Source organism: Carassius gibelio, chromosome B16 (assembly GCF_023724105.1).
Source record: "Carassius gibelio isolate Cgi1373 ecotype wild population from Czech Republic chromosome B16, carGib1.2-hapl.c, whole genome shotgun sequence".
Classification (NCBI taxonomy): domain Eukaryota; kingdom Metazoa; phylum Chordata; class Actinopteri; order Cypriniformes; family Cyprinidae; genus Carassius; species Carassius gibelio.
In genome coordinates this window covers 27202707-27229357 of record NC_068411.1, presented here as the reverse complement: position 1 = coordinate 27229357, position 26651 = coordinate 27202707, and the positions used below count along the sequence as shown (strand labels likewise).

The 26651-nt window shown below is 35.8% G+C and overlaps 2 protein-coding genes across 15 annotated transcripts in view; both read left to right on the top strand.

The window, feature by feature from the left end:
- The first annotated feature begins 874 nt into the window (after positions 1-874).
- LOC127974647 (RNA-binding protein 42) lies at positions 875-5811 on the top strand. 3 transcript variants are annotated; one of them, XM_052578074.1, is made up of 11 exons: positions 875-962; positions 1397-1464; positions 1583-1706; positions 2089-2155; positions 2250-2318; positions 2729-2895; positions 3009-3167; positions 3309-3446; positions 4311-4428; positions 4526-4720; positions 5226-5811. In XM_052578074.1, the coding sequence occupies exons 2-11, from the start codon at positions 1409-1411 to the stop codon at positions 5336-5338; spliced, it is 1206 nt and encodes a 401-aa protein (XP_052434034.1). In that variant the 5' UTR covers positions 875-962; positions 1397-1408; the 3' UTR covers positions 5339-5811. The 3 variants fall into 3 exon arrangements, with proteins under 3 accessions (XP_052434034.1, XP_052434036.1, XP_052434035.1); XM_052578075.1 differs by having other exon boundaries at positions 918-1256; XM_052578076.1 differs by having other exon boundaries at positions 917-1464; positions 2089-2149.
- A 146-nt stretch (positions 5812-5957) lies between these two features.
- The window catches only part of LOC127974638 (rho GTPase-activating protein 33), a 49324-nt gene continuing 28630 nt past the window's right edge, over positions 5958-26651 (top strand). For 5 of the 12 annotated variants that reach the window (XM_052578054.1, XM_052578045.1, XM_052578046.1 and 2 more), the window contains exons 1-2: positions 5958-6220; positions 23763-23831. Coding sequence is in view for 7 of the 12 variants with exons in the window: in XM_052578045.1 (XP_052434005.1) it covers positions 6202-6220; positions 23763-23831 (88 nt within the window). In the remaining 5 variants the exon portion in view is untranslated. Of the gene's footprint in view, positions 6221-7053; positions 7670-23762; positions 23832-26651 lie in introns of those variants that run through there. The other 7 variants (XM_052578048.1, XM_052578049.1, XM_052578052.1 and 4 more) reach the window with 5 other exon arrangements.

Sequence of the window (26651 nt, the reverse complement as noted above, 5' to 3'; positions counted from 1 at the left end):
TAATATATTGCAAAATATACAAATGATTGCCGCTTTCAATATATTGCAATATATTGGAAAAAATAAATATATAAGAACATATGCCTAATATATTACATGATATTTTCCAATATACTGCAATATACTGGAAACAATTTCCAATATACTTTTGTTTCATAAGGGTACGTCCATAATGTTTATTTAGTGAAACTCTGCTGATTTTTAACACTTAAACAACATATTAAACAGAAACCTAGGAAGGAAATGACAGCGAATGTGAGATGGTGTTAGAATTTATAAATATATAAGTATAGAAGGTGATGGAGGTGAGTAGAAATTATTCTCATCCTGTCAGAAGCATTGAGAGAAAGTTCCCTCTACATTCTACATCAAGTCTGTATTGCCCATATTGCATATTTTTTTTCTCTATGAAAAGGGAAAACTGCTCCATGGAAAAATAACAGGGAATTGGAAATGTACACCTCCAAAAAAATGTGTGAATAAATTAGTGAGATACCTACTTCAACACATCTGGACTCTTCTGTAGCCTCACAGTTTTTGTAGCAGTACTAGTCTATAGCGCCCCCTGCTGTCAAGGTAAAACAAGCATTATTCAATTGTAAATTCCCTAATTATTATTTAAAATTAAAAAAAAATATTTCAGTCAAAACATTTATTTTGCCAAGAGGAGGACGAATCTGTCCTCCTATAACTATAATTATACTTTGTCGTACGGTCTAAATAAGACTAATACTTCTGTAACACAGTGACTAATGCAAATCGATGTGATTTGGAGGTTTTTTTTGTTGTTGTTGTTTTTTTTTTACGAAGAGAAGAGACCTAAACTGATCTCGGTTTCCTGCGTCTTCACCTCTATGGTCTTTCTTTTACTGTCTATGGTCTTCACTGAAGAAGGGCCAAAGGACTCGTGTGACGTATTTCCTCCGCGACTGCAGGAGCGGTAACGTCGATGAAAACAAACGGTCCATTTTTATTCACCTGTCTTTTTATTTTATTCCCGCATATTTGCTTGAATTTCTTCATCAGGGCAGATTTCATGGCGACTATGTATTTAGTTAAAGCGGGGCTGTAGATAGAGTTTAATTCAGCCTGGAGCTTTAAAACAGAATCATGTGGCATCTGAACATAATTTCTCGATCATTTACAAATAAGTTATCGATTTTTATTTTATTTTTTATTGCACTCGAAAGAATAAGTAATCGTTTCAAACAGTGTTTATTTCTTTAAACTTGACAGTTGTGGACAGTTTACCACAGGTTTCTGTACTTGTTTACCTTATTTGAAGTGCATGGGTTTGCTTTTTAATCGTCATAGGAGTGTACAGCATGTTTGGCAATAAAACGTGCAGATAAATATTATTGTTAATATTTATTAATTACTGACTTATTTGTTGCAGATAACGCTCAGTATGGCGTTAAAATCTGGAGAGGAGCGCCTGAAGGAGATGGAGGCAGAGATGGCTCTGTGAGTTCTGTTCTTCACAGTTGATTTCTCTAATGTTCAGTTCTATCTGTTTGCAGCACGTCGTTGCTCTCAGGACAGTGTTGTAGTGTTTCTGACAGTATCCTTGTTTCTCTTGTAGGTTTGAGCAGGAGGTGTTAGGAGGACCTGTGGCACCTACAGTAGTTGAAGCTGTGCCAGTCGCTCTGGCAATGCCCGCCGTACCCATCATCAGGCCCATCATTGGTACAAACACCTACAGAGAGGTATTCATGATTTCTAACTCAAAAAAATATTTCTAATATTTTGCGTTGTAGTTTTTTTATAAGCTGAGATCCAAAAATGTATTAGTGAAAATGCTTTTGTTTAGATTTTTTTTTTTTTTTTGCAAATGATTAAAATTTACTTTTTTATTTTTTTTTATTATACATTTTTACATTTTACAATAACTGAAATAATAAGTGTAATTTAGAGAATAACAAATATTAAAAATATACTTTAAATAGATCCCCCAAAAATCCTAAAATCCAATTTTAATTGAAATTTCATTTTAATTAAAATGCTAATTTTATTAAATATATATTGCTCATAGCATTTATCAAATGCTTTTTTTACCAGCTAGTTTATTTATTTATTTATTTTCTGTAGGTCCAGCAGAGTTTGGAGGCAAGAGCTGCCACTTTTGTTGGTCCTCCACCTACATTTGTTGGTCCTGGTACATCTATATGAATCCACATTTTCTCATTACACACTTTAAGACAAAGTTATATATAGAAATGAACTGACAATAATCTGTTATTTATCTGTAGCTATGCCGGCAATAGCGCCTCCTCCAATGATGCGTCCAGCATTTGTCCCGCACGTCTTACAAAGACCAGGTGATCAGATTCAGTCCTATGTTTTCTTTAAAACTCTTGTTCATTTATGTTTTAAAGGTTATATGTGCATATATATATATATATATATATATATATATATATATATATATATATCATTGGTATCTGTAATTGCATGATTTATTCTATTAATGCGGAAACCATTAAATTGAGGATTTTTTAAAAGGTATATATATATATATATATATATATATATATATATATATATATATATATATATATATATATATATATATATATATATATAAAACAGCTATGGTTATTAAATAGTGAAAATATTTTTTTGATATTTATTTAGAATTTTAAAAATACAATTTACATATTCTTATAAAGCCTTAAATATTATTACGTATATTTTAAATGTTTTTTTTTTGGTTTTTTTTGCTCCAAAGTGGGTCAGAGAATGCCAGTGATGCGTGGTCCACCTCCTCAGAGCATGATAGCGCCTCCTCTTCCCAGACCTCCACCTCCTCCACCCATGATGATGGCTCCTCCTATGTCAGGACCCCCTCAGCCCCCCATGGCTCCTGTTGGACCGCCCATGGGACCCATGCCGTTAGTGGGTATTTTCTGAATTGTAATCAGCTGGGTGTTTTATTCATTTCGAGTTTGCCTTGTACTAAAAAAAATGGTCATGGTAGTATCTCAAATCTTTTTCTCATTTTTTGGCAGGTTGGAAGCATGAACCCTATGACTTCAGCACCACCACGACCAATGCCTCAAGACCCTCCAAAGATCAGTCCCAGTGTTATACAGGCGGCCCCCACTGTTTACACAGCTCCTCCTGCGCCTAAGAGAGCTGACCTCAAGAGCCAGAAACAAGCACGCATAGTAAAGTATCAACACACCACTTACATATCGCCTATATAGCCTGTTTACCATTGCTTTGACATGTTTCATATTAATAAAAGCTAGCATGTGTGTCTGTGAGAAATTTTAAGCACCTTGTGCGGTTGTAAAATCTTTTTTCAGGAGGAGTTGTCAGCGTTGGTGGCAGAGCAGCAGGCCGCAGTCATGGCAGCTGGGCTTCTGGAATCAAAGAAGGAGTCGCTCACCGACGACAGCGTGATTGGGCCGAGCAAGCCGGAGCCTGAGCCTACACATGTGGAGGTTTAATATGATTCAGGATGACATGCTACACTGTCCCGTTTAGACAAAGAGATAGTCCTTTCCATCAGATAAACCATCCCTAGTCCATCGTGTGCCATTAAGGGTGCAGAAATTACACATTTAACCTTTTCAAATCAAATAATGAAAGAATATAAAACCGCTATTGGAAGAAAAGAAAAAATAGTGTTGTTTTAGCAGCAATTTATCTATAATCATATTTATTAATCCCGTATTTTCCAGACTATAAGTCGCACTTTTTTTCATAGTCAGGTGCGACTTATTTATCAAAATTAATTTGACATGAACCAAGAGAAAAAAATTTACAGAAAACATTACCGTCTACAGCCGCGAGAGGGCGCTCTATGCTGCTTAGTATAGTTTAGTCTATACTAAGCAGCATAGAGCGCCCTCTCGCGGCTGTAGACGGTAATGTTTACTCTTGGATCTTGGTTCTAAATAAATGCAACTTATAGTCCAGTGCGACTTATATATGTTTTTTTCCTCGTCATGACGTATTTTTGGACTGATGCGACTTATAGTCCAAAAAAAACGGTATTTTAAATTGGCTTGTATTCTGTATTTTCACTTTTGCTTTATGTGCTTTTTTTATTTGAATATTCATATTTATATTTCTCAAATTAAACTCAAATTCAGACTTGTTTCTTGCATCATAGAATTTCTTTTATGTTTCGTTTAGGTTTAATTCTTGCGTCTCAAATGTATATTTTATTTTATTTCAGCCTTAACGACTTTAACAACAGCAGTTTGTAGTAGTTACATCAATGGATAAAGAAAGTTAGTTTATAATTAGGATATTCTTGGTATGAATATTGCTCTATTTATTTCTTCTTAACATGCACACAGCCTGCTGAAACTAGCACAGAAGATAAGAAGAAAGGAAAACAGGAAAAGGTGAAGAAATGCATCCGGGTAGCAGCTGGTGTCACATGGGAGGACACCAGCCTGACAGAGTGGGATTCAGGTTTGTGGACATTTAGTAAATACGGTCTTCTCTTCATATTTTCTTAAAAAAGAAGCCTAGCACATAAATGAATGCTATGCTGTTCTTGGTTTCTCAGATGATTTCCGGATATTTTGTGGAGATTTGGGGAATGAGGTGAATGATGACATTCTTGCGAGAACGTTTAGCCGTTATCCATCCTTCCTGAAGGCGAAGGTTGTTCGTGATAAACGCACTGGGAAAACAAAGGGTTATGGCTTTGTGAGCTTTAAAGATCCAAATGATTATGTGCGTGCCATGAGAGAAATGAACGGTGAGTTAATAAGCATAATGACAACTGTGTTTAGATCAATAACAGAAAAATACAGTTTATCATATCATTATATACAAAGGTTCAAAGGTGATTTTTTTTTTATAAATTTTTTTTTTTGCAAAATACTTATTAAATAAATAAATATTTTTTTAATAAGTATAAATATTTTTATTTAGCAAACATACAGTAAATTAACCAAAAGTCTCAGTAAAGACATGAATAATGCTTCAAATGAATGCTGTTCCTTTGAATTTTATATTCATCAAAGAATCCTGTAAGATTTACATGTATCAGGAAAATATTAAGCAACATTTTTAACATTTTCATTTTCAACATTGAATTAAAAGTGTTTCTTGAGCACCAAATAAGAATATTACAATGATTTCTGCAGGATCATGTGACACTAAAGAGTAATGACTGCTGAAATTTAGCTTTGCATCAAAGCTGTGAATTACTTTTTTATGACCATCACACTGTAAACACATTCATTTGTCTTTATCTTTAGGGAGGTATGTGGGCAGCAGACCCATCAAACTGAGAAAGAGTTCATGGAAGGATCGTAATCTGGAGGTCGTGCGCAAAAAACAGAAGGAGAAAAAGAAGTTGGGACTGAGATAATCCATCTGTACTGAAACCGTGTACTTGATTTGTTTGTTTGTTGTGTGTGTGTGTGTGTGTGTGTGTCACCCAGGACCTGTATAATGGAGTAGGAATCACTCACACTTCTGCAATAGTTGCAAATAAACAAGCGGAAGCTTCTTAAATGCCCCCTATTACTATTAAATCTACATATATTTCCATGGGTAGTATTACACACTGACCTCTCCCTCTCTTAGCATGCTGAAAAATCATGCAAATTCTTTCACTTGTCGAGAAATGTTTCAATGTATAAAGTGTGTTAATGAAACTGGTTTGGGTGTTGATAATATCGGTTTCAATTATTTATATTTTTTTAAATATCTCAGAAGCAGCTAACTTTATACTTCACAAAGGCAGTTACATTTGTTGCTATATACGTTGGATGTTTGAATTAAGTAATGTGTAAAAAAGGCAAACCTTTTCAATAAACTGAGAAGTTTCTTTAGTTTAAATCCTTATCTGTTTTGGTTGACTCATTTAAATTCAAAACATCATTGAATGCCTCAGTTGATAACTCTGAAAACAACCACCAGGGGGCATCACTTAGTTGTTATTTCGTCTTGAATGGTAAATATTTTTTAAAACCTCTTGTAAATGCTAATAATACGTATAATTTAAATGTAAAAACATAATGATTAAAAAATACCATTTATGAATTATTTGTGAAAAGCTCTCATACATGAGGAGTTACTGGTGCTAGCCAGCTAACCACACACGCCCACTTGCATGTATTTCTAAAAGACTAATTTCCTAAAGCTGGGGTGAAAAAGCAGAAATGGCTCGTGCATCAACCTGTCTGACAGACAATTGAGAATATACGCACATCACAACACCAAGAGAAAATGCATCGTAGAGCCACTTGTGAGTTCTTAATTCTTAATCAAAATTAGGACAACTCTTTATTTTTAGTTTAATGTTATCTGGTTGTTTTCAGGAGCCTGGTTAAAATATACTTGTTGTGTGTGTATCGTCTCTGTTCGTGTTTTCACATTTATTACACTGTTTTTCATTTCATTGTCCATTTGTTAACATGTCATATGTGGTTGTGTAGTTTCTTATATTTGTTTGTGTTGTTACCATATTAATGTACAAACTACAATATTTCCCAGGAATCCTGTGATATGGTATGTCATGTCTTGTTGAATGTACCTCGAAATATCATGGTATATTATACCATGGAAAATTATAGTACTTTGAGATACATATTAGTACTGATTGTAAACAAAGTACGGGAACTTTGTTTCCTTGTATACCCTGACATACCATGTTTAAATACCACTCGTGTATTATGGTACTCCAAGATACTTTAAGAATACCAGTGCATTTATTGTATTTATTTATTATTATTATTACTAACACCATAGTAGTGACTGATTACCATATTTATGTACTATGTATTTTATGATGTTACTTAAAAACAAACAAAGAATACCATTGTTCTATCATTTTACATACCACAACAGTCGTAAACCCAGTCATTTGCCCCAAACAACCTAAATCACAAAAATACTGGTTAAATTAGGTTCTCATAATTTTAAAACTCATATTCAGGTTAATTTCTTTCCTTTATTATTTTGTTAATTCCACTGGATGACGATTGCGAGCCTCCGCCCATTTATAAGCGGCGCGTTCCAGGCTTCCTTTTGTCCAACGGGCCACCTCAGTGGAGCATTCCATTCTGAAAAAAGAGGGGGGGATAATGTTTTGTTATGTTTTAGAAATTATTACTTTATACAGCAAACAGCGCTCCTGTCACATTCAGCGGAAGTAGACGACGAACGTAGTTTCTACATGTTTTGCAATGCGTCGATACAGCTCTTAAAAACGCTCTCGACCGCGTTTGGATAAAGCGAGGCCTCCCACAAGTTGTTTTGGGAGCGGCGAAGAGCCCCTCGTTTCTACCAGCGAGCAGAGAGTGGAGATGGGCGGGAGAACACGCGAGGACGATGCCGCTGTTCCTGGGAATCTGCTTGATTTAAGTCTTCTCTCTGAGTAAATGGTTTTTTTTTTTGAATGTCACAGTTTTGACATTATGTATTTGAGCGGGATTTTTGGAGTTGCTTGAGGGCGCGCTGGACATTTCTTCCTCCTCCTCCTTTAGCTCTTTATTGGGGTTCTTTGCTCAAACGTCGCTCAGTTTTTGGCGTCTGGTGGTGCTTCTGCGCGATCCTGATTATAACTACACTACGGCGAAATACAACCAGGATGTAAGCAAAAGCGTTGATGTGGGAAGGAACTTTGGAAACGCATATTGATCCAAACACGGAGCCCTGTTGGTCCCTCCCGCCTAAGCTGGAGATAGGGATGGTGGTAAGTTGTATTTCTGTGTTAAACCCTTCACAGTCAGCCTCAGTGTTTTTCAATGTTCTTCACTGCAGACCATTTCAACTGCCTCCACTTTCCTCCTACTGATTGAGTTGGTTGTATTGATGCCGTTGTTGCCATTAGTTACAAGATCAGCATCAGCAACACTATGCTTCTGACAAACTGCTATTGTCCCTCAACTCATATTGCCAGAAAGGGGTTCACTGTTTTTTTGGAGGTGTTTGAGCCCCTCCCAGCTAACCAATCCCACCCAGCCAGCACTATTCCTTTGGGAATACAGCTCCTTTTCAGGGTATAATTTCATTTATCTGCCACTGTGATTCACTCATCATCAATATCCATTTCAGTTGTCAGGCATATGCATCATCTTTTGTTGTGCTTGCATCATTATTTCTCAATCTGATCTAACAAAGACATGTCCTGAAACTCCTTGTCCCATCATGAATATTTCAGGTGGCTGGATACATGCGTTTAGACAGTCTGTTGAAGGTCTTTGAGTCGTCTAGACTAATGTTGTTGATCAAATTACTGTTTGCTCAGTGGTTTGTTTAAAAGCAGTGGGCCTGCCGGTTCTTCTAGAGACTAACTAACTGACAAACATACTCACTTTGTTCAAGCGTTTGGCTTGATTTTTTTGGGGGAAAGTACTGGTCTGTGTTAATGCTTACTCAGTCAACATTGACTTAGACCAGTCACTGGTTGAAATGCAATGTCATGTTGTCATAGTTCTTTGTAAATCACCACAAAGAGTTGCAAAAAGGGAACTATGATTTTGGCATGTTAAGAGATGGGATGATAACATTTCATTAAACCACCAACCAACCAAATTTGTTTGTGGTGTCTTTTAGCTGTAGAGTTTCGTCTGTTGCCTGAATCTATTTGCTCAAACGGATAGTTAATCCAAAAATGAAAATGATGTCATTGTTTACTCTATCTTTCATGTGTTTGCAAACCAGTATGACTTTCTTTCTGTGGAAAACCAAAGGAGAAGAATATTTACAGAAAACAATAGAAGTGGATGGGGACCAGAGACTGTCAAGCTCAAAAAAGCACCCTAAAACAATCCATATAATTTGTATGCTATTTTTGCAAGCCTTATAAAGTCAAATGGCAGGTTTATATGTGGGACTGATTAATGTTAACTGTATTATTAAAATGTTACTAAAATATGAAAATTAGAAAATTTGCTGACAATTTACTAACTGTAACAATTTACTTATACTTGATAAATTGACTCACCTCAGACCATCCAAGATGTAGATGAGTTTGTTTCTTCATCTGAACAGATTTGGATAAAATCATTGCATCACTTTCTCACCAGTGGATCCTCTGTAGTAAATGGATGACAGCAAGAATGAAAGTCCAAACAGTTAATAAAAACATTGCAATGATCCACAAATAATCTACACAACTCCAGTCCATCAATTAAAGTCTTGTGAAGATGTGTGTTTGTAAAAGGAAACTATAACCCCATCATTAAGATGTTTAGAACTTTAAACCATTGCTTCCAGCTAAAACACAGTGTTCTATATCCATAATGTTGCTCTCTTCAGTGTAAAGAGAGAAATCTGCACAGATCAGTCAGTGTTTACAAGTGACAACAGTCCAAAACTTGTGATGTTTTTTTATCAGCTGTTAGGGGTCTCGTTCTGACGGCACATCTTCACTTTAGTGGATCCACTGGTGAGCAAATGATGTAACGCTAAACTTCTCTAAATCTGTTCTGATAGAGAAACAAACTCATCTATATCTTGGATGGCTTGAGGGTGAGTAAATGTTTTGCAAATTTTCATTTTTAAGTAAAAATAAAAATGATTCCTTGTTTGACACTGGTGTGTTTCAAAGTAGAAAGAAAGCATTACTAGTTTGAAAGGATGAGCAAATTACGACCGTTTGTTTTTTTTAGGTGAACTGTTCATTTAAGTAGCCGTCTTAGTTTTAAGACCATAGACGTTAATTCTCCTTTATGTTGATTTGAGAGCAGTGCTTTGTTGTGGCTGGGATTAGTGCGGGCTTGGTCAGACTTCAAATAAGCTCATGGTGAAAACTAATGACTAGAGCGAGACGCTGGGTGTGAGGAAGCACTAGGCGATCAAGGTGTTTAATTACCGCCACAGCATCCTGGTTTAGCAAAGATCATGTGTAGGAACTTGGCAGTGTGTCTGTGGACGCTCCTGTCTAGAAGATTTACGATGGATATTTGGGAGACAGAAGAATGCTAGCTTTTAAATTGAACATCAAACTCTTCATATAGTTTTATTGAGGAAAATTATATTGCGATAATTATAATTTATCAAATTATGGCCCAGTCCTATGTGCATAAAAAATCAGTACAGTTTGACTCTGAGGTCTATAGTTCCTCCTTGATGATAAATGTCTAGGTAGAGCTTAGCACAGCCTGCATGTGGGCTGTCTTGAAGACCCGGGACCGTTTTCTCATTAATAATGAATATAAAGAGCATAGGCTGTATTCCAGAATGTATTTACTTTATATAATAGACTAAAGCTTGGATATTAAATTAAAGGGATAGCTAGTTCAACCCCCCCCCCCCCCCCAAAAAAAAAGAATTCTGTCATTAATTACGCAACCTCATGTCATTTCAAACCTGTAAGACCTCTGTTCATCTTCGGAACACAAATAAAGATATTTTTGATGCATTCTGAGAGTTCTCTGACCCTCCGATAGACAGCGACTTAATTAAGACGATCAGCATCCAGAAATGTAGGAAGGAAATCGGTTAAATAATCCATGTGACATCAGGGGTTCAGCCGTAGTTTTTAAAAGCTACGAGAATAAATTTTGTATGCAAAGAAAAAAAAAGACAATTTTGAGTGAACCATCCCTTTAAGGTTACCAGTTCAAGCTTAAAAGGATAGCGCACCAAAAAATGGTTTACTTACCCTCAAGCCATCCTAGGTGTATAAGACTTTCTTCTTTTAGATGAATACAATCAGGGTCATGTTAGAAAGTTCCAAGCTTTATAATGGCAATGAATGGGGATCGAGATTTTGAAGCAAAATAAAGTGCATCAATCCATCATAAAAAGTACTACACAAGGTTCACAGGGGTTAATAAAGGCCTTAAGAAGTGAATTGTTTGTTAACTGCTAACTGTTGCTCTTAGTTAACGAGAGACTGGCATTCCAGTGGATGATGTAGGTGTAGCATAAAAATACTAATATTTGGTTTTGTAATATATATTCAATGTTAAAACCGTAACAACAGTCCTCTTGTTCTGAAACAAATGTTAGTATTTTTAATGGGTCACAGACACTTAGCTATCATTTTTAATTTTAATTAAATTCTTATTTTAAATAATCTTGTCTGTTAACGGTTAATAACGGTTAACGAGCGTCGGTTGTTGGTTAGGAAAAATAACCGAAATAAACATCCCTACTTAGGTATTTTAAAATAGTTGTATCTTAGCCAAATATTGTCCTATCCTATATATCAATGGAAATTGAATTTATTTCTAACTTTCAGGTGATACATAGGGTAAATCTCAGTTTCAAGCAATTGACCCTTGTGACTAGTTTTGTGGTCACATATTTTTGTCACAGTATTGTTATTTTTTTCTCCATACAATGGATGCAAATAGTCACAAAAACTATTTAGTTGCCCACATTTATCAGAACACATTATCAATATATTTAATATCTTCTGTTTTCCACAGAAGAAAGACATACAGGTTTGAAAGGAATTTTAATTTTCGTTGTGATGTTTTTCATTCTGAAAAAGTAGTCTGTGGTCTTCCAACAAGCAACAGCCCGCTTGGAACCATGGAAATTAAAACGAGCCTATCAATATGCAAATACAGCCCCACACGGAGACATGAATAGAGCATCACATGCTCATATCCTCAGAGAACATGCTGTTTGCATCAGAGACAGCTGTGTTACGCAACCTGTGCCTCCATCACTCACTGCCACTTGGGCTGCTGCAATTACATAAAAATCTCCTGCATGTTAAAGACTACAGAGAGGGCAGAGAGAAAGGGCAGGCCAGTATAATGCCTGCCAATCTTCATTTTCATCATTATCTCATCCGTTTCCTGTTTACCGTTCAAGTCGTGTGTCTCTCAGACACTTCCCCAACTGCTCTTTTTCTTCTTGGATGAAAAGGTTGGGCATCCATCTAGTGCATTCTGGGTTTTTTTGTGTGTGTGTTGTTCAGCTGCAGCCCTTTATGTATTAATGTATTATATATGTGAGGGTTTTATATAAAGGTTAATTTAGTGATTCACTCACAATATGCTGTTGTATTAGTGGTGTATAATGTACGCAGGTGTAGAGCTAATGTTAAGGAGATGGTGTTGTGTGATTGAATCTTCAGAGAAAAAGAAATGTTTGTAGTTCATTCAGACTCTTTTGGAGATTCCTTTATGCTTTAGATGTTGAAGTCCTAAATAAATGTACTCACCCTATTGTTGCTCCAAACCCAATTTTTCTTCTGTGACACACAACAGGTTACACAGAATGTTTATGCATGTTTTTTTTCAATGCAACAAAAGTGTTAGCTAAAATTACATTCACTTTTAGCGCTGTTCTGTTATTTACATAGTGGAAATGTGTTAAATTTGCAGTATTTATCCTATTTCCATCCAATTTACTTTTTAATTATTTTGTAATCACTTTGTGTAAGTTTCTGTTTTTTTTTTTTTGGTAGCCCATTTCACTGTGTATATGCAGTCTGAATAGATTTAACGCACCCATGAACATCTAGAACAGTGCTTCAATGTGCTTAAATCAGATATATTGGTAGACATTTTGATGCACTAAACTTTGTTCTGTGGGAATTTTTTTTAAATGTAAACTTAACTTGTGTCTAGGAAAACAAAGGAGAAAAATAACACCACGGAGGACAAAAAAGATCTTACAACTCGTTATACCAAGTTTTGAAGTAGCTTTGTGTTAGGGTGGCAAAATGGCAAAAATATATCACAATTTGTTTTTCGTGAATGTAACAATTTATTATTCATTTTATCATCTTAGTCTAAGCAGTACGCCAAACTAATTTCTATATTTAACAAAACAAAGCCTTACAAGACAACAAAATGTACAATAAAAAAGAACATTTAGTTCAAAGTGGGCAAAGATAAACATCTTTGTCATTATTTTATCTTTGTAATTAAAAAATAAGAACAAAGATACACATTACAAATAAACATAATGAAAAAAGATAAAAAATAAAACACTATTTACACTACACTGTGTAATTTATACACTTATTAAAACAGCTGTATAAAAGTTCTATAAACGTATTTTAATATAAAATAATAAGAAGAAGAACTCAGATAAACCATAATTGTCGTAGTTGTCTGTTTATTATTCATGTTGAAACAATGAAAGCAGTTAAATCTTAAAAAAACTGTTTACTTTCATTTTAAAGCAACTGTGTTTATATGTAAACTAGTGTTAAATTTCAGTATTTGGTACCGATACCAGTGAAAATCCACGGTTCTCTGTACCAATTTCGGTACCAAAGCAAAACACAAAAATATGCTAATTAAAAAAAAACTTCTACTCATTTACAATTGTGTTTAAAGTTTTTCTACAAGTTATATAATTATGAAAAACAGTAAACAAGTTTCAACCAAATTTAATTTGTCTTTTCATTTATGACATTTAAACATTTTATTTTTGGTAAATAAAGGGGATTTGCTATTAAAATCAAAACATGCAAGAAATATTGTGATTTATTTCTTTAAAAAATAAAAAGTTTTATAAATTTTTTCAACAGTAGTAGCAGTATCACATACATTTGACTAAATAATAGTAATATTTCTAGCACAATGCCTTTATGTAAAAATTTACTTTTAGGCTTAATGAATGCATATTTGTCATTTTAACTGAACTTAAGACTGGTGGTGATGCTTGAGATGTTTTTGGTCATTGAGGGTTTCTGTAAAAAAAATATAGTAATAGATCATATTAATAATTATTAAAAGATAATACTACTACTAATTCTACTATCATACTAATGTATATACAATGCACTATGAATTGATGAGCTGCTGGGTTCATGAATATTAATCACATTGTCTGAGTTCGGTCAAACTGATTTGAAACTGATTCAAAACAGTGACGGTACTAGATCAGCGCCAGCCAATTAAATTGCCATTTCCACATTAGCTCCGCCCACTACCAGAGAAACTGGTATGTCTTCTGCTTGTTCGAAAATCAATATTAATAATTCTAAATGAACTCCATTATTTTGACAGGAGAAGACAACAAAGAATAGTTTACATATAGCGTAGAACTCTGAAGCTCAGATGCTGAAATTAATGCAAGCGTCATGCGCTTCAGTCTATCTAGTAAACAAACCCGCACGTCTCTGCCATTCACTAATTCACACAGAGACGCGCAGAACACGGATTCATATTTCAAACAACTTTTGCGGCTTAACATTTACAAATACTGGTCCATGTGGACATTTAATTTGATTAATTTATGCTAACTTTGACAAATTCCATGACTGTCCATATTAAAATGGAAGTTTCATTTTCATGACTGGATTTTGAGATCCCCTCCCCGTTTTCTGCTTCGCGGAAATCATAGCGCTGAACCGGGTTTGAACGGGACCTCGGTACTACCGGTACTTAAAGAAACCTGGTACCGTCACATTTACATTTTTTTAGTACCGACTTGGTACCAAAGTACCGGGTCTTTTGACAACACTAATGTAAACCTTGTGTGTATTTGAACATATTAGTATAGATGCAAAAATTAACTTAGTCCAGTAATTAGATGCTGTTTGACAGGCTTTTTAGTATTTGTGTGTAGTATTAGGTGTACATCAAAACACGTCAAAACTTGTGAAGACAATGTAATTATCCAAGATAAAAAATGGTGGAATTGCACACCCCTAGCTTTGTGTGAGGAATTTACCAAAATTACTTAATTACTGAAAATGTTCCCGGTAGGGTTGCTGCAGTAGACTCTGTTGACGGGTTTTACCGGTGTGAAGCCGCAACACTTATGTCACTTGCCCACCATGGCACCGCCCCCACAGTTGTTTTTTTTTTTTTTTTTTTTTTTTTTAAGTAATCAAAATCATTTAGTTCAGTTCAAAACAGACATTACAGTTATAACTGAATGCGGCTGCTCAATGCATCGTGCCGAGAGTCGCATGTGGAGAAGCTGACAGGAGTGAGGTGAGACAGACAGATTTTCAAAACGACATGCAAAAGCGCCCGTTTTAAACTATTAAACTATTTAAAAGAGAAGAAAAGAGGGAAAACTCAAACGGACAAAAAAAAAACAACTGCTTGACTTGACTCGCTAATTTGAAATTTAAATTTTACAAGCTATTAGAAAACAAAACAAAAGAAAAGAGAGGAAAAGAGGGGAAGTTACTCCCCCACTCAAGGTGATACCGGTATTACCGGTGTTGTCATACATCGATTAACTGGTGAGAACATTTTCCTTAATGTTACAACCCTATTTCCTGGCCAGCTGCTTTTATTGTGTGAAAAAGAACAGCGTGAACATTCTGCTAAAATCTCTTTTTATGTTTCACAGAAGTTTGGTTTTGAATAACAGAACTGACATTCTTTGAACTGTTCCTTTAAGATTTGGGGTGTTTTAAAATGGAGAACTAATATTTAATACATATCCATTATTGAGCCCCGTAGCAGCCCTACAGTTATCTTGAATCATCAAAATGAGCAACTGATGGCCATTTGTGCGGCATATTCGTCTCTGCTTCAGTTCTTGTCCAAACGCGACAGTGATGTTGTAGATTGGTAGCTTTGTATTTCTCTTGTGTTTTAAATTGCTTTCGCCTCTGGTCAGTGTCTGGGCTTTAAGCTCAAACAAAACTTCAGATCGTAACAAAGGAACAAAGCGAACTGGTTCTTGTGTGATAATGTTTAAGACGTACTGGAGTTCTGTGAGGCTTTTTAGTGTTTCACAGATTTGTATCAAACTTTCTACTAAAGCCTACTACAGTTTTAAGAGCAAATACAATGCTCTATGACTATAAATGACAAAGATGTGGTAAAGTTGTACAGCTGATGACTAGAGAGAAGACAGTTTTTACTAAAATGTTCACATCTGAAAATAGAACCCAACCATGCATAATCTTAGGTTTTCAGTAGATTGTGGAAATGACATGATGGGGAACTTGATACTATCAACTGACCAAGTGGACACAATTATTGACTAATGCAAGTGATCTAAATATGGCCAAAAAAATAAAGGTTTGGTTAAAGATGTTTTGTAGTTGTTGTAGTTATAAGCCAAAAACACAAAATTGTCATAGTTTCTGACATTAATGAACTTCTTTATAAAATGTTCATAGAACCTTTTGACAATTGGCAATCTAGAGAAATGTTTATGGCTGGTTTATATGCTACAAACATTATTCTTGTTGGCCCTAGGTTCAATTCCAGTTAAAGTCTTTATTTATTATTAATTGTTTACAGATAATAGATCAATAACTATCAAGATGAAATCTTTTATAATATGAATTTTTCAGTTAATTAAGTGGTACAATACAGATTTTAAAATATAGGCTGTTGTAGATATTCTGTGGTATTACATATTTCATGACCTGTTCCTGAGCAGACGCAGCTTTGCCAGTGACCTCTTTCCCAGGCTTCAATATGAGCTCCAATGGCTCTTGGCAATGATGCCCCTGGGGCAAATGACAAAGAGTCACAGGTCAACCACGAGAGTCATTCTGCCCTGTCAGCCCACATTTCTCACAGACTGTGTGTGGGTCTGATTCTTGCACATCTTTAGATTTTCTTACTGAATCTCATAGATTATTTTTAGGGATAAGACCTCGTTCACCCTGTCATTAAGAATAATGTTGTGAGAGAGAATTTTGTATCTGGTGGCTATCAGTCTGTGCTGTATTGTTCCTGCTTCCTAGGCTTGTTGACAATGTGTGTTTTAATATTTGCTTAAACAATGGCTTTTCTGTGATGTTTTAAAATATTGAATATTAAAAAGTATAAATAAGCCCAAAATTAACATTATTTTACTTTTCTTCCTTCAGAAACCATTCTAATATGCTGATTTGCTGCTCAACAAATATTTCTGATTATTATTAATGTTGAAAAATTAATGCTGCAAAATATTTTTTGTGGAAACTGTCTGTGACACTTTGATGAACAGAAAGTTCAAAAGTATGATATTTATTCGAAAAAGTAATATTTTGTAACATGATGTTTTTATTGGCACTATTAACTGGGCTTAAAGGACTCCGGCACCGTGCAGGATTTGCGGCATGCAGCGTCTGGTTGCGGAAAAAATAATCCTACATAAAAAAAATAAACAAATCTTGTTGATTGCGGTATGAGAAGAGCAGCTTTCAGAATGTTTTGCTCTTATAAATACGAGACATGCATAATAGTATCCAATTGCAGAGTCGCAGCCCTGATAAATGGAGAAGCGCGTCAAAAAGCTGTAAAGCGCAATGGTCAAAGATGTCCATCTAGCACATAATTACATAGAAAAGCTAATTGTAATGCAGCAGACCTTTGTAAACCGCTCAGAGTAATCATTTCATCTCCATAAGAACCATATGATTGGCAAAACGTATTTCCAGGGATTTTTGAAATGGTGTGAAATGTTTTGGTTTTTGGTCAAGAAAATGTTTATGATGTTGTTAGGACTAGTACACATCTGAAATACTGGTGTGAAACTGGCCCAGAAAAGAAAATCCTTATTGTTTAGCCTGTATATGGAAGCGTCTTCTCTTTCTCAGCTCATGTAAACTCTCTTCTCTGTGGTGGTATGTTGCATTTCCTTTGGTGGGTTTATGTTGTGGCTCAGACTTTCTTCACACTGCTCAGAACTGAATTTAATGTATTTGAGGTCTGTGTGTTTAACACACAAAGGAAATGTCTTTTCAGACAGCCTATGGACTTTAGAGTCATAAGTTTCAGCCTCAAAGCTTCCCATCACGTCATAGCCGCGCATTTGCTTCTGCGTTCAGCATAGAGCGGTTATGCATTCCTCGCTACACTTCATTTATCTGTGTTTTATTCTGAATGAATGAAGTCGCAGGTCCTGTAAAAGCAGCTTCTTTAAATTCGTGCCAACACAAATGGCCTTTGCCCACCCCCACCGTTACTACATAGATGCCATACATCAGTATGTAGCTCTCTGTGGATGCTAACATGCTAACTTGTATGTGTAATGATGTTTAACAACCTTAGATTCATTTCACACAGTTAATAATAATTCACCCAGATATAAAAATTGTCACGTGCTCACTCTTGTCATTTCAACCCTGTATTATTTTCTGTCTATTTTTCTTTAAAACACAAAAGGAGAAACAAGGCTGAAGTGAACTTATGAGCTTCTTGTTTCCATGAAAATGAAAGTGGATGTTGATATGTACTGCCGAGATCTTTATAAAAAATGTAATTTAAAATTACAATTTAATATGAAAAAAATATATGGGGTTGGAAAAGGATAGTTTTGAATGAACTATTCCCTTAGTTTGACATTTGTAGCATTTAATTGGAATAATAGTCTCTGTTTCTGGTTTTTCAGTAAATAGTAAAGAAAGACCTTTATAAATTCATATAATATATCATATGACTAATAATAATAAAATGCTTATTTTTTTGCCTGTTTAAATTTAGATTTTGCCTGTAGAAAATCCAAACTTTAGGACAATTATCATGTGATTTAATTGCATTTATTTTAATCTGTTGACAACTTTCATGCTTTTACAAGCTGCTTTGTCAGAGTTTCACTGTTTCATTTCATCATTGCCACTTATTCACTCAAATATGCTCATGCAAACAGACAAACGCTTTGTCTAACTGCAGAGACTTCTTCTCTCCCAGGCTCTCTCCATCATTTCCTCATTTTTTTGTCGTCTTTTCTTCCTCCGACTCTCACGTGGCCCCAGCTGGGATGCAGAGAGAGTGTTTAGTATGCCAGCAGCGCTTCTTAGCCTTCCTGATTCTCCATAGAAAGCAGGACAGAACGTGAGAAGGGGGGTTACAGCGCCACAGTGGACTGTGGGAGCAGAGTTTCTAAGATCCGCTCCAGGAATGTCCATGATTCATTTGACCTTACTTATACCCAATCCCCAGTTGTCCCTTGTCATCCCGGCACATGAGTTCTGCCCCGTGCTAGAATCTGAGGGGAGTGTAGATGGAGGTTTGGGAACAGTTGCTTCCCCGAGTGAGCATTCAGAGACAGACGTGGATAGCAGTAGATCTATGAATGAGGTCCTTTAGAGTGCTGGGGGTTGGGTGGGATCTTTAAGAAGGGGCAAAGGAAGGAGTAGGGGGGTCCAGGGGGCCTTAGAAGCCATGGGTGAATGGGAAGCCCAAGGCTGCTTTGTTCTGAGATTGAAGGTCCGTTGGGGAGAGTCAAACACAACAGAAATTTACAGGACCACATGAGGTGAGGGATGGAGAGGAAGTTCCTTACACCATGGCAGAAATGAAAGGCAAGAAGGGAACCTTAAGAAATGCTTCTCAACTGGTGGGTCACAACCCAAAAATGAGACATTGGTCTGTGGTGAATTGGCTTAATGATGTACTTAATAGATTTGGCTGCTTTTTGCCTTACCCTGGAGTCTGTTCACCCTCTGCCTAAGCTTGTCCCTTGCTAGACACATTTGTGCATCCTTTTCCAAATTCACCTGGTTCACTTTTCCACTGAAAGTACATAAAATAAAAAAATACAGTAGTGTTCCTATGGCACAATCACATGATGTTCTTTAGAATTGCATGTAAATGTTACCATATGTAAATATGGTAGTCTTTTAGTACCATGCCGTCTGATACCATCACTTTACTATAGTATCACACAGTGCATCTTTGCAACATAAGTGTCCCCATCAGACCATTAAATCTTGCTGGAATATGCTTGCTTGGTCTTTTTCTGAATTGGCATCCACAAACTGTGCATATAATCAGGCTTTTAATGGTCTTTGGAAAAAGCTGCTTAGTGTTAGAGATTTGGAGGTGGGGTTTTGGGGTGGCGACTCTCTAAGACAATTGACAATAGCCTGTATAGCCTGTATAGCTTGTATAGCTTGAGTGACTTAATGGCTGCTATCCTTTTGTTTTGTTTTGAGGTCAGATCCAGGACACCTACTGTGAGCAACCGCAATAAAAAAACAATGATCGTAATGGCCAGTTCCAGTTTGATGACATCGGAGCGTTGTGTTTTCCAGTCATTAGTTCTGTTAGCACTGTCAACTTCTCCAAACTTACCTGCTGCGTGTGTGTTTAATCAGAGCTTGTAGCGAGATAATCGATGTGGATCACAGGTAGTGGTGTAAAAATGTGGCAAGCTAAAATGATCTGATGAAAATGGAATGCATTTTTAAAATGAATAATCAATTAACTATATTTTCAAAATTCAAAAATTCTATTTGAATAGGGCTGATTACTTATTTGTGACCTTCAGATGAGTTTATTTTTACCATAATTTCCAAACTGAATTTAAAATGTGAAGTAAAATACTGTACATTTTTATACAATTGTGTTAGGAATAATGATATTTAAACATATAAATTGATATGCATCAATACATAGTATAGCTATATACTATATAAACTGTGACATCTGTGAACATTAATGAATAGTGATGCATTGGAATCTTAAAGTTGATAGGAAATATGTAATATATCAACACAGCCCCAATCATGATTCAGACCAAAATAACTGAATCAAATGAAACTTTAAAGTGATTCATTTTCATTATCATTATCATTATATCATTATATATATATATAAAACATGTACGTGTGTGTGCGCAGCAGAACCACGCATGATCTGATAGCACCGAGAGACAGCCGGAAGAAGTAACAATAATTCTGTGTGTGTGTGTGTGTGACCCATTTTATCCAGCGCACCTACAGGCAGACTTCACGGCAAGCGTGTGCTCTGCTGGACGAGGTTAGTTTAGGCAGGAACACCTAAAACACTGTATGACACCTACACAAACACAGCCCACTGTTCGTTTGAATATTTCTTTCTCTACATCCTTCCTGGTTTCTTTATTTAACAAACATTTGGTTTCACCCTTCACACACACACACACGCCGAGTCTTTCTTCATGGCAAAAACCAGCGCTGTTACTATAGAGACGCTGCCCACATGATGGTACGGACTTTGACAGCACGACTCCTCTATAATAAGCCTCTCTCACTCTTCTCCATATCAGCACAATTCGGCCGCGTTCAAACGACAGCTGACAGTGTTACTATGGTGACCCACATGGAAAAATTTACTTGTTATATACTAAACTGGTACTGCAATTGTATTTGAGTAGCATGAGGTAATGCATGTTTTTGAATAAAACACTTTACAAATAAAGGTTTGCTAATTTAGTTTCTGTTACAGAATGTTGTAACAGTCAAGTAAAATTACTGTGCATATACTGAAATTTCTTTTTCTCAGAATTTCAGTTTATCTAGCAAGACATTTGTTTTTCCTTTTTATTTAAATTTTTTATTATGCATTTTATAGCAGCATGGGTGCTATACTAAAGATTACTAAAGATTTAATTTTTGTTTTTTAATGTTTGAATGTTTTATTTATTTTTATGTTTTTGAAGTAATGTTTGACTATAAAAATAATACTGACCTCAGACTTGTGAATGGTAATATATACCTGAAAAATGGGTCAACCAGCCCTAATCATGATTCAGGCCAAAATAACGGAATATATATGAACTGAAATCCTATTTAATCTTCTTCTCCTCCTCCTCCTCCTCCTTTTTCGAGTAGGGCCAAATTTTAAAATGTATCTCCTCCTAGAGCTTTCAAGCTAGAACCACCAAACTCGGGTCAGACCTTTATACTGGTCTGTCTCGGGTTGCTTTATCTTTTCTAACTGATCAGGCTTATGGTTTTCGTAAACCAGACTATCAAAACCACCTAAAGTCCCATCGACTTTCATTGAGGGGGTGCAAACTTTATAATGTTTTTTAGCTGTCTACTGCCATAGCAAAGCTTAAAACTCCCTACTGAGAATATAACTAAAACCAGCCTAAGCTGATCGGTTGCTTTGGTTGGTCTCCCAAGCTGGTGGTTTTTAAGTGGTTTTGGCCACTGTCACGCTGGTCTTTTTTATCTGTTTTTTTACTGAATCAACTGTTTTTTGCTGGATTAGCATACAAACATGCCAACAACATGCTAGTAATTTGCTAATCAGGCTAGAAACAGACTATTAACATGGTTTTAAAGTGGTTTTGTTTAAAGTCAGTTTTTTTTTTTTTTTACTGAATCAACCTGTTTTAGCTGGTTTTAGACTACCATCACACTTTGTAGACATGCTGGGAACATGCTAGTCACCTGCTAATCGTGTTATCAACATGCTAGTCATACTAGCAACATGCAAATCACTTGCTAAATATGCTATCAACATGTTATTCACTTGCTAATCATGCTAATAACATGTTAGTCACTTGCTAATCATGCTAATGACAAGCAAGTCACTTGTTAACCATGCTAACAATATGCTAGTAACTTTGCTAATCACGCTAAGAACATGCTAGTCATGTTAGCAACATGCTAGTCACTTGTTAATCATGCTAACAATATCATGTTAATCGTGTTAATAACATGCTAGTAACTTTGCTAATCATGCTAACAACATGATAGTCACTTGCTAATCACTTGCTAATCATGCTTATTACATGTCAGTCACTTGGTAAACATGCTAACAACATGCTAGTCACTTGTTAATCATGCTAAAGACATGTTAGTCACTTGCTAATCATGCAAATTATATGCTAGTCACTTTGTTAGTCATGCTGGGAACATGCTAGTGACATACTAGATTCAAACTTTCTGGCTAGGCTTTTCAAGCCAACTTAAAGTTTGACCACAAACTTTACTATCTAGTTTACCCTTGATACTTATGACAACTCTGTTGTTGTTTTTTATTTTCAAAAATAATGTTTTTTTTAATATATATATATATTTAAGATATTGACAGATTGTAAAGATTTCTGCTTTATTGATAATTGCATTTAGCATCTTGTACAAATATTTTAAATATTAAATAAAAGTATTTTTGAAGTCTTAATGCTTTATATATAAATGTGTGTGTGTGTGTGTAATTTTTTTGTGTGTTTGTGAATTTTAAGTAATACATAAAATAAATAAAAGTGCTTGTTTAACTAGATGGATTCAAATCTATGACCTGAATTTGCTCAAAACAACCACATTAACACACAAGTAAAATGTTGAATCAGCATTACTGCAATAAGCACTATGGCATTATTAGGATAAACAAATGTCATCTGTGGTTAGTTTTCTCTTTCAGTTGAGCTAATGTCATAACGGAGTTCTTGTTTAAAGATATTCTTGCTGAGAAAGTTAGTTAAATGATGTACAGAAAGAAGTTTTTGTAATTCAATAAAGCATGTGTATCATGTAGAACGGATCAGCGTGCTTGCAGTGCCCAAGCATTCATGTTTTGTGTACTTAAGTAGGCTTTTGGCCTTGAAGTCTTTGTTAACTGGCTGAACTTGGCGCAACTCACACACGGGCCGAAAAATACTTCTTACAAAAACAGTTCATTCCTACATCACTCGTTGCCATGGTTGCAGAATACTCCCCATACCAGAGAATTCCTGCCTGGAGGTCTCATGGATCCTTTGCGTTTGTTTACTGCAGTTCAGCTCTACATGAGACTGACCTCGTAAAGCACAAGGCATTTCACATCATTAAATAAGTTCATTTACATGTTAATTAAAGACATACTCTTAAAATCTTCCATGCACTGCTTTAATTTCTCTCGCTGGCCGGACAAAGCGTATAAATGTCAGGATGGTTAAATCATTGTGGTACTAAAATCCAGTTTTAAACAACGAAAGGTAGCTAGAACCTCAGCTTGAGGTGAATAAATCTGTATCGAAAAACTAAAGATGAGTAAAACAAGTGTCCACTAGTTGCACATGGAGCTGATGCAATATTTCTTCCCATATAAGCAATTCTCACTGTTCTTGCGGTTATCATGCTGGCTCATTCATGCATTTTCATAATCCACAGTATTTGGGTTATGGCAGCTTCTTGTGTGTTTGAGATTATAGTGCAGACTCATGGCTGACATTAAATGGCCTTTATTCTCCTTTTCTGTGTCAAGTGGCAGGACCCCAGTGGGTTCGGAAATGCACCATGTTTGTGAGAACGATGAGCCTGGCAGACGTGTCCGGTAAGTGCCGCTCCGCAGCCAAAAGCACTTCACGCTTAGGATGGGATCAACTCTGACTCCATTTATACAGTTATGAACTGAGCGAGAGGAACAGTAAACTGATAAAATCATTAATATGCATTAAGATGATTCAGATACATTTGGCGAATTGCAGGGTTTGAACCCATCCTCTTAACTGTGCATGCCGCTTTCGCCTTCTTGGGTCTCATTCACTCATAAATGTGAATTTTTACCGTCATTTGTTAATCAATCCAGTTTATTCTAAATGAGGAAGGGTGTGTCTTCTTAAAGTTATTTGCATAATACACACATATGTCCAGATAAGGGCTTTCATACAACCTCTCCTATATTTGTCACTCTCTGCATGTACTTTTTGTCCATTTCGTATCCCATTTCAAAACTAGTTGAAATGCAAAATATTTTTTTATATATAGTCCTAGATAACATTATCAGCTTCATTAATGCAGAACTCATTCTGATTTTAACTGTTCTAACTTTTGTTGCTTTGAAATTAGTAGGGTCATTTAGTTACTTGTTATAATAAAAGTGATTCTACAATAAGTCTAATTGAACTTGGTTTCATGTATACTATTATATTATAAAAATTGAGTAATTAATTGATCCTACATCAGTGCCGATAGCCTTGTGGACAGCGCACCGACGTACAGCACCATTGCGCTACAGGCTTCCCGAGTTTGAATCCCCACTGGAGGACCTTTCTCGATCCTGCCCCGATCTCTCTCCAACTTCACTTCCTGCCAATTCTGATCTGTCCTATTATAATAAAAGTCGAAAATGGCAAAAATAAGTGAACCTACAATAAGTTTATTTTCAAAGCTACGAAAGTTCCGTAATGAGTTTTATTGTGAATTTCAAATAAATGTAAGTGATAAATGTAACTTTTATTCATTATAATTCCCACATTAAACCGGTTTAAACACTGGTTATATGAAAGACATGTTTGTGAATGAGACCCGTGTCTTTTGTTTGTGTGCATGTTCCTGATCTGTGTCCCTTTGTTGCCTTTCCTTCTGTATCTTACTTCAAATGTCTGTCTGACTGAGTTAGAAGAAGCCTTGTTTGTGAGTTGTCTATGCTTATCTTCTGGAAAGCTGGTGAAAGGACAGGGAAACTGGAAATTGATTATTGGATGACCGAAATGGTCTTGGAGCAGTTAGGTCTTTGAGTTCTGATGACATCTTTGAGTATGAAATTCCAGGGTCAGATTGGATGCTCGGAAGTTGTGTAAACCATTTATTTTAGATGGAGGGATAAGGATAGGATATAGTGATCTAATTTTTCAAGTCTCAATGAAACCCAGTTTACTTTCTTAATGGACTTTTGTCTCCCAAGATAGACGGATGCCTACTACTTCTTCAACTTATTAATCCCATTTTAGATTTATAGCACCAATGTTTATTTTTATTTTTATGATGTTTCACTCAGAAATATGACAGATTACAGATAACTGCAATAGATGCCTGCTAGATCAACACTGAGGATTTTTCATCTCAAGTCATTCAGCCAACATTTTAAATTAAGGATGAACAATTTGGGGAGAAAATCTAGTTTTTCTGAGAAAAATTGTGATTTGAATAAAATACCATTGAAAAGAAAAAAATCCAGATTTGCTGTGTTTGTTTATACGACTGCACAGTATGGCCAAAATCTTGTAATTATACCTCCATATGGTTATAAAACAACAACACCAATAATAATAATTGTTGCTATTATTATTACTAAATAAAAACAAAATAAGAAAACTTTCACTTTAAATGAAAACAAATAAAATAATAATTTTTGGTTATATTTTGATAAAAGGTGCAGCCCCAGTTTAAACTGAGATGTATTTATATTTCTTTATTGAACTACCAGGACACATCTAAATAAGAGAGCCTGAACATCCCTAACATGTCCAAAAACGAGTATAGAGAATGGCACAAAAGCTCTGTCATACGAGCAGCCCTTATCTTCCTACAAACAGCTGAGGAGTTACAGAGCTTTCAGATCGCCACATCAAATATTCAACAGGTGCCTCTGAACGTGAGCTTTTTGTGTGTCTGAGTCGGTAAGAAAGGAAAGATAGACGAGTGTGTGACGAGAGAGTTCATTTTGTTTTTGCTTATGGGAATCTCCAAGGAAAGCCCACCCATCTGCACATATCTGTGGAGGGTCTGACCACAAGAGAACGAACTGACACATCTGAATTGGTGAAGCAATGACGTAGAGAGGTGATGACAACTGAAGTGTGGCTAGTACACAACCTTGTTGACCTTCGTAATTCTGGCTCACGGAATCAACAACAGAAGAAATGTTCAAGAGGAAGAGAATGCTCAAGGTATGAAGTTTGAGAGCAAGGACAGTTCAGTGTCTGAATGTGGAAATATTTAACTAGTTGGCTTAGGGTTTAATTTGGTAGTTGGGTGATGCATTATAAATTTGAGTGCTTTTATGTTTTTAAAATGTAAGATTTGAATCAGCTGTCGAGAGCAGCTTGCTGTGTGTTGTGTCAGAGAAACATAAACCAGTCATGGCGAACATGTATGAGGTTACCTCAAGAGAAATGGCATGGATTGGCCGGCTTTACTGACTGGTTGAGAAGGTTTGGTAGATTAGTGCAATTTATGCCTACTTTATCGTACAGCAGAGAAGAGATGCTCTAGATGGACGTGGGTGATTAGCATGTTTCCATTCCAGGTTTATCTCAGGTGAACCCGTATGCCAGTCGCCAGGTGTGTTGTTTGCTGTAAATCTTACAGCGGGTACGCCAGGTGCCTGTTTGCATAACATCACTGCGGCCTTGGTTAAAACCAGCTGCGT

Bases quoted from the DNA above. Each gene is read 5' to 3' on its own strand.
- LOC127974647 (XM_052578074.1), top strand. From the start codon at position 1,409: ATGGCGTTAAAATCTGGAGAGGAGCGCCTGAAGGAGATGGAGGCAGAG. The intron at 2,156-2,249 runs GTACATCTATAT...ATTTATCTGTAG, and splicing joins ACCTACATTTGTTGGTCCTG to CTATGCCGGCAATAGCGCCT. The intron at 4,429-4,525 runs GTTTGTGGACAT...TTGGTTTCTCAG, and splicing joins CCTGACAGAGTGGGATTCAG to ATGATTTCCGGATATTTTGT.